Here is a 13131-nt window from a genome sequence, read left to right on the forward strand (position 1 = left end):
CTTAACTCCTCCAAATCGATTTGTGAAACTGATAATTTTTATTATCCAGTTATGTATGGCCTACATTCATTTTTTTTTTGTAAATCTGAATGTTTACCATAAATAGGGGGTGTTTTTCAACTTTGTGAGTGAACATGGTACTTTTGTTTTTTCTTTTTTCTTTACTCACCTCATTTGAACTACACTCCTCTTTCATAGTCATCATCCTCTCAGGTTTTGTTTGATTTACTTTCATCTCTGTTTTGTCCATCAGATATTCCAAACCATGATGAATTTTTAGAAGCCGCAAGCAGTGCTGTGCGAGCATTACTACAGACGATGGCATCTAAAGGAATACCACAGGTATTTTCTACGTTCTGTAGAGAGACTTCAGAAATCTGATCTTTACATGGGAAGCTTTTACCTACTTCAAATTCTTGGCTTGTTTACAAATCTATATGTTTTGATACTGTAGCAATAATGCTTTTGGGTTAATAGTAGTTAATTCTCATTATCTTCTGTCTTTTGTATGCTTTCTACTTCTTGTTACAGTGCATGACCCCACAACAGGTCATGAGCTTTGCTGAGGCTTGTGTCTCTGTTAACAACACCAGTACAAGAGTGAATGCAGTCAGTATTATTGGGATCACAGGCAGCGTGCTGGCCAGGAGTGAGAATACAGCAGAAACACTAAAGGTACACCAACTTATCTTCACTTTATGCCTTTTCAATTATTGAAAGCACCTTTGAGTCGTATTGCCCTACTACATGGTTAGCTGAACTGTAACAAGATAACTTTTATATTGCGCTTTTCCCCTGTTGTACTCAAAGCACTTGAGCTGCAGCCACTAGGGCGAGCTCAGTAGGCAGTAGCAGTGTTGGGGAGTCTATCCCAAGGACTCCTTACTGAACAGGAAGAGACAAGATTCAAACCCAGGTTGCCTGTGTCAAAGGCAGAGCCCTTAACCATTACACTATCCAGCAATTGTGGTTGTTTTGCCTATACCCGTGGCCAATTTTGATGCAAAATACACTTATTTTCTTTAGCAAGCTTATAGTGTTTCAGAAGTAGATCAGGATTTTGAAAACTTTTTTAAATTTTGCTACACTAAAGGATATTTCAAGTAAATATTGGAAATTAAAGTATGGATTATATTGTGCCATCATCTCTCTTACCCTCCCCTTAATAACAGTGCACACGACTTGGTTATACCCAAGCAATGTATCTGTATAGTGGTTGTTGCCCACGGTGTCATCCTAACTATTGAGCTTGATCCTCAAGCTTGGGCTCATTCACACTATGTACTGCACTGTCAGTTTTGACGCAACGCACATTGTGCACGATGCATATGGCAGCATGAAAGTCCATAGACTTTTATGTCACCATTCACACTACAGGTGTGCGTTCCCACGCATTATGATGTATGACGCATCTGGGGACATTTTGACGCACGCGTTACCAGATGATTACAGCTGCCGACTTATGTGCTTAGCGCACCACGACGTGCATTCCGTGCGTTGACCATGCAATAGCAACGCATGCACGAAATTGTGTTAGTGCTTGCGTTGTGCAGTGTGAATGAGCCCTTAAGGGATACTGAAAGAGTAACTGTTAGGCATTAAATACAAAATTAATTTTTTAGTGCAGGCTGTTACAATAGTCAAAAGTATGCTAACCAGGCAAATCCAAACTTTACAAACAGTCTTGCAGTGCTCCTTCTCTCCCCATGCCCCCAGGCTCTAAGATGGTACGCAGACTAACACAGATGCAAAAGAGAAGTGACATGTTATGCTGTATCAGCCTGATTGGCTGAAGCCTCTGTCACTCGCCTCTCTGCGCTGTGATTGGTAGCCTGCTCTCCCCTTCACTCTCTGTTTCAGCCGTGTTAGTGCGCAGGGAGGGGGGCCAGAGGCTGTCTCCTGTCACTATCCTCGGCCCCCCTCCTCCAGAGGCATGTGGGCTCCCTCTCTGCTGCATCCGCTGCCCGCAGAATTCTCCCTCTTCCCTGTGCTGAATATTAGGGAAGGATAAAGGAGCTGCATACAGACTCCCTGAATAATCCAGCTCTGCACAATATGTTGGCGCTTTATAAATACAATAAATAATAGTTCCAGGCGCTGCAGTTCCCTTCTATACTCTCTGCAATGCCTCCGGTGGTAGTGCAGAGAACAGATGGGGACGCCAGCACTTGGATACATTATTAGGTGAGTTTGTGCCTGCTGCCTTTATCCTCCCTGCTGTGCTCTGAATGAGTGGGGGGAGGAGGGAGATGTGGAAGGGGGGGAGGGGATTCTTTATCCTGAAGGGCACAAGATGGCCCCTGCCAGGAAAATAATATAAATAAAATTAAAAGAAACCAAAATGTGGACAGTGCATTACATCTGATATGTAAGTGGAGCAAGCATTTATCTACTTACATATGTAATTTTTGTGGGGGGCATATGATGGCTAACAGTTGTTCTTTGAAGAGAAACTCCAAGAATTGAACTTTATCCCAATCAGTAGCTGATACCCCCTTTTACATGAGAAATCTATTCATTTTCACAAACCGACCATCAGGGGGCGCTGTATGACTGATATTGTGGTGAAACCCCTCCCACAAGAAGCTCTGAGGACCGTGGTACTCCTTGCAGTTTCCTGTCTGTGAACCTTGTTACATTGTGGGAAATAGCTGTTTACAGCTGTTTCCAACTGCCAAAAAAGCATGCAGCAGCTACATCACCTGCCAACAGTAAAAATGTCACCATGTAATAAATGTCAGAATGTAAATCAGGGATTTAAAAGATTTTACAATGGGGAAACACTGACTAAATTATTGTAAAAATGAAGCACTTTTTTTATTACAGTATTTTTATTTCATTATTTAAGATGGCTGGCTTAAGTGCCTCTTTAACCTCCTTGCCGGTTATCCCGAGCTCAGCTCGGGGTAACCTGCGCAGGAGGATTTCTCAGGCCCCGCTGGGCCGATTTGCATAATTTTTTTTCCCCCCCCAGACCCCTGCGCAGCCTGGCCAATCAGTGCCAGGCAGCGCTGAGGGGTGGATCGGGATTCCCTCTGACGTCCATGACGTCGGTGACGTCATCCCGCCCCGTCGCCATGGCGACCGGGGAAGCCCTGCAGGAAATCCCATACTGAACGGGATTTCCTGCTTACTCTGATTGCCGGAGGCGATCGGAGTGGTGGGGGGATGCCGCCGCTCAGCAGCCAAAGTGCTGCGCTGCCTCCTTGCCGACGGGAATTGGACCGGCAAGGAGGTTAAAGTGAACCCGAGGTAAAAAAGAACTGATGAGATAAACAATTATATTTATCCTGCTACTCCTAAAAATGACTTTTTAAAGTATCCCATGGTTTTATTTAAACATTTACAATTCAGGTTGAATGTTTTACTGTCTCTAATCAGTGGCAGCCTATTAGGTGTCCCAGAGTTAGAAAACGGCCAATAGTTGATGTATTTTATCTCTGCCTGCCCTCAGAAGTTCTATTCTGCCAGAAAAACTTTTATGGCTGTAATTTGCTTATCGCTGATGACTACTATATTCCCGACAAGATACAGACAAGACAGAAGTTTTCACTTCCGTGCCTATAAAAATAACTTTCCGGCAGCAAAATAAAACCAGCAAAACAGCCTGGTTATTAATATTTTTTTGGCACTATTCATACACGTTTATCTCATCATGTCACATATCGCCTCGGGTACACATTAAGGGCGACAATGTATGAAGGTCTGTTTGCACATTTTATTTTTCTCTTTAAAGGAAAACTTAAGTCAAAAATGAGATTTACTCACCTGGGGCTTCCCTCAGCCCCCAGCGGCCAGGAGGTCGCAATAGCAGCATAGGGGGCGATATACAGGCTGGAAACGCGAACAATCACTCGCGTTCCCATGCCTGTCGGCCGGTGACGGCCAAACCGGAAGTGCTCGCCGGCGGGTCCTGGAGCGTCAGAGCGGGGCTGCGAGGGCACCGATTGGCTGCTGGGGGCTGAGGGAAGCCCCAGGTGAGTAAATCTCATTTTTTACCTTTGACTTAAGTTTTCCTTTAAAGAGAGTTGGAGCTGACGTCACACGCCGGCCGCCTCGCGTCATCACGGCGGCCGGCGTGAAAGTACTGCGCATGCGCGATTAAAGCGCGCATGCGCAGTACTTTCACGCCGGCCGCCGTGATGACGCGAGGCGGCCGGCGTGTGACGTCAGCCGCTTCATACGCCGAGTGTCGCCCGGGCTGTGGCCTGTCAGCCATTCTGGAGCTGGGAGAAGGAGAGGAGCCAGGACGCTCCCGACCAGCACTGGGCTAGAGAAAGCCCCTGGTGAGTACAACTTTCTTTTTTTGGGTGAGCTCGGAGTCACTTTAAGCCAAACTGGTCCGGTAAAACGGATCTGGTTTCCGCTTCTCCAGATCTGTAAGGCTTGGTTCACATTGGCAAGCGAATCAATGAAAACAGATCTGACTACTGGTTGATCGGATGCGTTTTTACTCCATTGCCACTTTTGTTTCAGCAGCCAAGTGGGTGAGGAAGGGAGGGTGTAGCAGCTGGGTGGGTGAGGGAGGGTTAAAACTTACCCAGGCCTTTGTCTTCAGTTGCTGCCGGGCGGTTTCTTTCAGGCTTCTTCTGCCTCAATTGCGTCCCACCTCGCGTCATGTGGCTACCAGCTTTCTCCTTCTGGGTTGGAGGAAGCGTAGTCACATGACGAGAGGTGAGACGCAATTGAGGCCGGAGAAGACTTAAGCCTGGAAGAAACCACACGGAATCCTGTGTAAGTTTGGTTTTTTCTGTTTTTTTTTTTTTACCTGCACCCGACCGGCTGCTGCAACCTCCCTTAGTCACCCCGCCCGCTCAGGTACGGCCCGGTTCGCGTCCCCCCCAGACCCCCACCCCCAGTGGATTTTTATCCCTAACGGTCCGTCTCTTTAAAGTATTAGAGGCATAGGATCAACAGGGTAGCCAGGCAACTGTCATTTCTTAAAATGAAATAAATATAGCAGCCTCCATATCCCTCTCACTTCAGTTGTCCTTTAAGCTGCGTACACACGCACAATTTGAGCCAAATTTGTGACACTACAGGTGCTCAGTGCTGTGCAGGCAGGTCAATAAGTAACAGCTGAATGACCTGTTCTGTCTATGAAGAAGGGAGGTAAACAGTGGCTCCTGGCACAGTGGATCAACTTTCACAGGTGGGTAGGGATGGGAACGGGATTCGGCCACCATTTGTGGCTTAAAGGACAACTCGAGTGAGATGAATATGGAGGCTGCCATATTTATTCTTTTAAACAATACCAGTTGCCTGGCATCCTGTTGATCTATTTGGCTGCCGTAGTGTCTGAATCGCACCAGAAACAAGCTAATCTTGTCAGATCTTACAATGTCAAACGCCTGATCTGCTGCAAGTTTGTTCAGGGTCTATGACTAAACATATTAAACCATAGGTCAGCAGGACAACCAGGTAATGGGCATTGTTTAAAAGTAAATATGGCAGCCTCCATATCCCTCTCGCTTTAGTTGCCATTTTAAAGCTCTAACATGCAAGATCGTTAAGTGGCTTCGGGAGAGACCTGTATTTACACTAGATTGTATTGTGAGCATGAGACTTTAGTGGCAAACATGTCAGAAGATTAACCTTTATTGATTTGATGTCACATTTATAAATGTATACATTTCACAAGTAGTTCAGTTTCATACCTAGCGAAGATCAGTTGATTTATTTATTGACGGGAACGAAAACTTAATTGGTATACAGTTCTAAAGTTTTGTTTTGATTCAGTTGATAGGAAACTTCCTACTGAGAGTTGCCACCAATGACTCATCCCTCGTGGTGTCTGGAGGAGCACTGGATGCACTTTTTGATGTATTTGCGGATGGTGATGAGGCAGAAGCAGCTGCAGTGGAAATAAAGTTACTTCAATCCCTAAAGAAAATTCAACCAGCTTTCAAATCAAAGGTTTGTGCTTGCCATGTCAAGTTATTTCAGTATTTGCAGTCTACCAGCAGGTGTTGTGTTTGCGTGCGCATGCATCTGTGATACACTTCAATTCTGACTCTTATTGCTTGTTCTTTTTGATATAGCACATGCTAATATATTTTTGCATTATTACAATCATTAAAGAGAACCCGAGGTGGGTTTTAAGAATGCTATTAGGACACAGAGGCTGGTTCTGCATACTATCTCCAGCCTCTGTGTCTGTACTGTGCCCCCCCCTGCACTCTGCTGTCCCCCAGAAAAATAAAACAGCCGTGCTAGCGACATGCAGCTTGTCGCTAGCAGGCTCTTTACCTTTGTGCTGCCTGTCACTGCCGCTACTCCGCCTCCTCTGTAGCGCCGCTCCCCGCCTGCATCCCTTCCCTCCAATCCGCTTACAGAGGCTGGGAGGAAAGAGACGCAGGCCAGGAGCCGCGATCTAGAGGAGGTGGGGGAGCGGCGGTGACTGGCAGCACAAAGGTAAACAGCCTGCTAGCGACAAGGTGCATGTCGCTAGCACAGAGTTTTTATTTTCCTGGTGGACAGCAGAGCACGGGGGAGGGGGGGGGGGCACAGTACAGACACAGAGGCTGGCGATAATATGCAGAATCAGCCTCTGTGTTCTGATAGCATTCTTAAAACCCACCTCGGGTTCCCTTCCTAACAAAAGTGGTGTATAAAGTCAAAGTGACCACATTACAGTGAAATACGTGCATGGGGGGGATCAGGTTAACCTTGATAAAAAAAAAAGATACACACGAGAGGGATGGGGAGCACAGTATTGTATGTTGTGACACGTGGAAGAAATCATGTAAAGAAGAGCTACTGACAAACCCAGGTTGCTAGATAGATATAGGAACACCCCCCCCCCCCCCTACACTCGGGTTGGTAAATGGACTCTCAATGGGTAGGTTGCTCTTGGTCTCTTCACTCCAATGGAGGGTAACACAGATACGACTGGTGGGTAATAGGCACCCAATGGTGTAAAATCAATAATAAAAAAAAAAAATCTAGAGATGGATGTCTACACCAGGGCTGTCCCTGCCTAGGAGAGCTCATGGAGAAACATTTGATCAGCTGATAGATTTGTAAGGTTGTGATTTGCTGTGATGACTTCCCGGTTTAACACATGATCATGACCAGCAAATCAGGACTTTACAAATCTATCAGCTAATGAAACTGATCATGTGCTTCTCCACGAGTTCCCCTAAGCATTGCCATCCCGATTCTACACTTGTGATTAGGACTAAAAAAGTTTTACTGCACAACAAATGTGTTTTGTGGGCAACAACGCCCACTTCTTTAGGTCAGTAAGGTGCCCTATTGGAATTGGTTGGAACACACACACACACACACTCTCTCGTATCAATGAAATAAGTGGCTTATTGTGAGTCCCTATATATATATATATAGGGACTCACAATAAGCCACTTATGTCATTGATACGAGAGAGTGTGTGTGTGTGTGTGTTCCAACCAATTCCAATAGGGCACCTTACTGACCTAAAGAAGTGGGCGTTGTTGCCCACAAAACACATTTGTTGTGCAGTAAAACTTTTTATATATATTACTGCTATTTAGTTTAATAAACAAGAAAAATGACTAAGTATGGTTATAATGGCAAACGTTAGATAAACAAAACACAAAAAAACACAAATAACCTGATCCGCTATTTCTTGTGACCCAGCCCTCTATATGCTTGTGATTTTTGTAGATGAAGATTTGGCTTAAACCTGGGACCCAATTGCGGTGCTTTTCTTTTCGATTTCTTTTTTCCACATCCCTCAAGTGGGATCACACACTTAGCATTGCATTAGCAAGAGATTTTAAACAAGAGCACAAGAAAGCGGCCGTAAGTCCACAAAGATTTTTATATTTGAAACCCTATTATATGCTAAACGAGATTACATACAGGCGGCTTTCAGACTTTTCCCATTCTTTTGCTAGCTGGAAGCAATGCATAGACAGCTTTATATTTATAAAGTTACTGTATACCCATAGAGGCGCGCTCTAAGCAAATTTCATCAAATTTGGAGTAAAGGGAAAGCATGTTAAAGCTTGTCTGTTGGTGCTCTGTTTGATGTCATTAAATGACTATTGCGTGCTATTCATGTTGGCTATACTGGGTTGATGCTGTTCTTCGCTCTATTAAGGTATTCCTATGTGTTGGCAAATTGTGTACAGACACTTTTCATTATAACCTTTTGTTGTGTGCTATGCAATGTACTTTTAGTCAGTATTATTCACACTTGATTGTTCATGCTGTATACTCATTCATTAAAGTTTCTTTTTGTTTAAAAAAAAAAATAGTGTAGTGAAAGCATTTATACTAATATAAAAAAACTGTGTTGTTTTTTTGCAACAGATTCGTAAGGAAGGCAGAGAGAAATACAGTACAGATCAGTTGTGCGTCCTAGACAACGTGAGGACTAACCTAAGGCGTTTCATTTCATATCTAGAAACTACAGAGAAAAAGGTTTTAAAGAGGAAATGAAAATAAAAACTGGGTTTCCCAATTTAAAGAGACAATGGAGAATGTATCCAATAAGTTTTACCTTTTGTTTGCAGCCCAGAAAAGGAGACTTTTTTTTTTTCCTTCTATTTTTTTCTGAGAAAGGAAAATACATATTTTTGAATATACCTTTCAGAACTTTGACACTTTGATTGTTTATGTTCTATTTTTTCTGCTTTCTACTTTTCATCTCCAAAAATAGCATTGTATGTTCAATTTTTATTGTGATATCTATGTTGTTTGTTCAAAAATAGAGAAAAATGTATAATTGCTATTCTAACTGGCCCAATATTAGTCTTACTTAAAAAAAATAATAATTTCCAAATCACTTAAAGCGGACTTGAATTCAGAATGTCCTCTCTGCTCTAAAAGATACGGAACAGCATAATACCGTTTAAACAAGAAACATTTCTTTGTCAGGTGATACAAATCCTAAAGTAAATCTGCACTGTTTCTACTTCTTGATTTATGGAAGCAGACATATTGTCTCCCTCCTGTGCTTTCAAATGAGCTTATCTGCCACCTCTGCCATGGCAGTCATATTAAACTGGGGAGAGATCAAATTACAACTTGTGATTACACACAAATGAGGGGGAATTAGCAGGCTAAACTCTCTAAATGCATACAGGGTGCATTTCTCTATTTTTCCTTCTGTCCTGTGCAAGAGTCCAGATCCACTTTAAAAGTACACAAAAAAGTTTCTCTTACTATAATGGCTGACTTCGACCTTCCAGATGATCCAATGGCCAGTGATCTGTGAAACTTGCTGATCAGGAGTTTTGACTTCACTGGCAGCATGCTTTTTTCCAGATCAGTGAGTCATTTGACAGTGAATCTAAAAGTTAACACATGATCGGACATCCAAATTATATGAATCAAAGAACCAAAAGAGCATTCTGGGGCAGCAGGTGGAGATCTGCTTGTCCATCGCTTCAGTGGGATGTAGCTGGAGTTGGTCCACATTTGTTTTAATCTTGTCCTTTTTATAGAAATATGAGATCTTTTTTGTACTTTACTTTCTGTGCGTAGATCGGGGGGAGGGCCCTAGAGCTGCGCAGCCGCACTAACATGTATGCAGACTGCGTGGCCGGCTCCGGCGGCCATCTTAGGAGAGGAAGGGGAGCCCGACCCCGTCCGTGGGGTCGGAAGCGGCACGGGGGGCTATCACACTGCGGGGACCCGGCAGAACGGCGCAGATGGCGTCCTCCATGCATTTAAAAGTGATTAGGTACTTCTCTTTTTTTACCTATTTGGGCTCGTAAGTCCTTTAAGACAGTTCATATATGTACATTAACCACTTCTGGATCTTTGCTACGCATATCTACGCCCCTATATACTTCATTTGCAGATCAGTGGCGTAGATATGCATATGGTTTACTTATTCAATGCCGTTCAAGATCGCTGAACCATTTCAGTTCGCCTCGCCACCTTAATCCCCTCCTTCCATGATCGGGGTATGGGAAACAGCTGTTCTCAAACCCAATCACCATGCCTGCGGTAGTGAGACACCGCCTCTTATTCAGAAAACGCAATTTAGGAACACTTGCTACCATAGCATTGCATATAGAATAAAATAAATCTTATCAAAATGTACCACCCAATGAAAGCCTAATTTGTGGCGAAAATAAAATAGATCATTTCAGTGTGATGAGGAACAATAAAGTTATTGGTGAATGAATGAGAGGGGCTCTGAAATGTGAAAATTGCTTTGGTTTTTAATGTAAAAAAAAAAACCTGTGATCCTGAAGTGATTAACTGCACTTCTGCTTAGCCTTACCCCATTGCCAAACTGGATTTCAAAGGCTCAATGAAGTAATTACCATTTTTTTTTCTATAAAGAAAATTGGTGATGTGCCTAAAACAGGAACATCAAAATCCAACCTTTTTTATTTGGAAAGAATAGGGAATTCTTAGAAGCCCCGTTGTCCGTATTCAATGGTGTGCAGATCTCCCCCACCCCCCACCTTTTGTCTCAGAAACTTAACAGAAAATGAGAGATTTATCAGACAGGGGAGTCCAGCCTATTAATGTAGTAATCAGATCTAAAGTCCCCATTGGGAAAGTTATCCCAAACTCTGGTGATTAGTGTTATATATTATGCACTTTAATTTATATTCTACTGCCATATATGTCAGAGATGAAGTGTTGGAGAACCGGTAGACCAGAATTGTGCCAGATCCCATTGTTTCGATTTGGTGTCTGAACCTAAACCTAAGAAAAAACCTGGAAAAATGGTTTGGCTGAAGCTCCACCTTGTTCATCAACAGATGCAGCAGGTGGTGAAGCCCATTTTATATAATGGAATATTTGTGTCATAGGGCAGTTGCAATATAGGAAATTTTAAGCTTCTGAAATATATTTTTATTTTATCCATCTGTGTACATGTCTGGTGCACCTGCTGCTCTTTTCCCAGATAAACTTGCACGGAAGTAGCGCGGTTGACATGTTCATTTTTCGTTCTATTTTTAATTGTCTCACTGTAGAGTTTTTGACTTTGAACTATATATTTAAGCTATGTTCAGTGGTGCCATGCGGCATAATGGTCACTTTGTAATGCAGTTTGCCATGCAATATAATGGTATGCGGAATTGTAACGCAGGTTGTGGCATAATGGAATGCAGAATTGTAACACTGTATACAGTGCGTTACTGCAATATGCGCACGTTAACTGTGACAGCAAATAATACTTTTCAATAATTATGCTTCACTGTAAACGACACAATTCATGGATAATGTGCAGCGCTGCTTTCCCATTCCATCGTGTTCTTTAACATGGAACGCGACACCCACTGTGAACCTAGCCTAAAGGTCCTGCTGCAACATCTGACTAGAGTTCAAGTCTAGACTTTTACTAGGGCATGTCTAAAACACTATTTTTGTGGTCCTCCAACCAGGTGTTTTCAAGCTTCAGATCATGGGCTCATGACCACACGGTTATTAAGATGAATTGATAGTGCCTTTTAGTTATGGCACATCCACCTCTAGTTAGACCTACGGAGCGTCTATAAATCATTGGTGCACCAAAACAAAAAAATTAATTGTGGCAATAATTTGCTTTATTAACCCCCCCCTGGCGGTATAATTCCCGCGGCTGCGCAGCCGCAGGAGTTCTTTTCACTTTTTTTTTTAGCATGTAGCTAGCCTAGCGCTAGCTACATGCTTCCCCCCCCCCCCCCTCCCCACGGCGTCCCCCCATCCCCTCCGATCGCCGCCGGCGCTGCTTGCCCATAAGGAAATCCCGTTCTGAACGGGATTTCCTTGAGGGCCTCCCCGTCGCCATGGCGAACGGAGTGACGTCATGGACGTCGTGACGTCACAGGGAGTCCCGATCCACCCCATAGCGCAGCCTGGCGGCGATTGGCCAGGTTGCGCAAGGGGTATGCGGGGGGGGGGGGGGCCTGTTTCCGCGGCGGGTAGCGGCGCATCGGCGGCGGGCGGCGGCAATCAGACCAAACACGCAGCTAGCAAAGTGCTAGCTGCGTGTTTGAAAAAAAAAATTATGTAAATCGGCCCAGCAGGGCCTGAGCGGCACCCTCCGGCGGCTTACCCCGTGTCACACACGGGGTTACCGCCAAGGAGGTTAAGTTCACTTTGAATTAATGATGTTCCGGTTGCACCTGAGGCTGACCCAAGTTAGAACGCCAACACTAGTACTGGTTATCTAACCAACTTTAAGCTAATTGATTAGTAGATACTGAGTGTAATTGGCTCAGTTTCATTCACTGAAAATTTGCATGGAAACAGCATTTCAAGCTTATCTCTAGCTATGACGAAATGAAAAATACAGGATACCCGAATAGAAGCACGTTTTTTTTTGTTTTGTTTTCATGCTACAGTACATTTGTCTTTATATTTGTGTTTGTTTTTTTATGTGTGTTTAAATGTGGACTTGACATCTGTATGAGCCTTTATAGTTCTGTTTGAAAGTGTCTGAAAAACTTTAAAATCATTTTTGTATCTTCAAACACATTTCTTCTGGCTACAAAACATCTGCTATATATGGCCTGATGCATGAAGCAGTGATAAAATTGCAGATAGCACACAATGATTTTACCGATATTAACAGCAAGGGGGAAGCATGCATTACTGGGTTTACCATGCGCATTAGTGTGGAACGTATGGTACACTCGCGGCATACCATGCATTACCCTAATAGGGTAACACTTGCCCGCCTGTCGTTAGTACTGGTACAATTGCTGAGCTCTGTCTGCACACTGCAATTTTACAGCTGCTTCAAACTTTAGGCCCATAGTTCTATTCTTTTATAGAAGGAGCCATGCAGACATTCTCACCTTCTGCTAATGTTTAAAACTGGTGTATATGTTGTTACATAAATCAGACATCCACAGTCACTCTCCAAACTTCCTGTTCCTATCTCTTTTCTAAGCTACGAATGTATTATGCAAAATAAAGAAATCTTAGGATTGGATGATTTTCATCAATGGACTTTCATATGAAAAAAAAAAAAATGAAGTGTAACAAAGTTCCTTTGTGTTCTTTTATGGATGTGTGAAATGTGTGCAGTTTTATTAATAAGTGTGCAGCTACAATACTGTACTTTGTTATATATTCTTTCTGCAAAACCATTTCTTTTCGTTTTTTATTTGTTTAAGCTTAATACCTTCAACATGGTAGTTCACTATTGCAACTTTAGAAATTTCACTTGGGTAATGGACATTCCCAATT

At 43.3% G+C, this 13131-nt stretch overlaps 1 protein-coding gene across 1 annotated transcript in view; it reads left to right on the forward strand.

Moving 5' to 3' along the window:
• HEATR3 (HEAT repeat containing 3) overlaps positions 1-12872 on the forward strand; it is a 32164-nt gene extending 19292 nt beyond the window's left edge. Inside the window, exons 12-15 of the mRNA XM_068261461.1 lie at positions 254-342; positions 532-675; positions 5740-5916; positions 8299-12872. Of these exons, the coding sequence (XP_068117562.1) occupies positions 254-342; positions 532-675; positions 5740-5916; positions 8299-8427 (539 nt within the window). The 3' untranslated portion in view covers positions 8428-12872. The remainder of the gene's footprint in view (positions 1-253; positions 343-531; positions 676-5739; positions 5917-8298) is intronic.
• The last annotated feature ends 259 nt before the right edge of the window (positions 12873-13131 follow it).

This window comes from Hyperolius riggenbachi, chromosome 11 (assembly GCF_040937935.1).
Source record: "Hyperolius riggenbachi isolate aHypRig1 chromosome 11, aHypRig1.pri, whole genome shotgun sequence".
Taxonomy (NCBI): Eukaryota; Metazoa; Chordata; class Amphibia; order Anura; family Hyperoliidae; genus Hyperolius; species Hyperolius riggenbachi.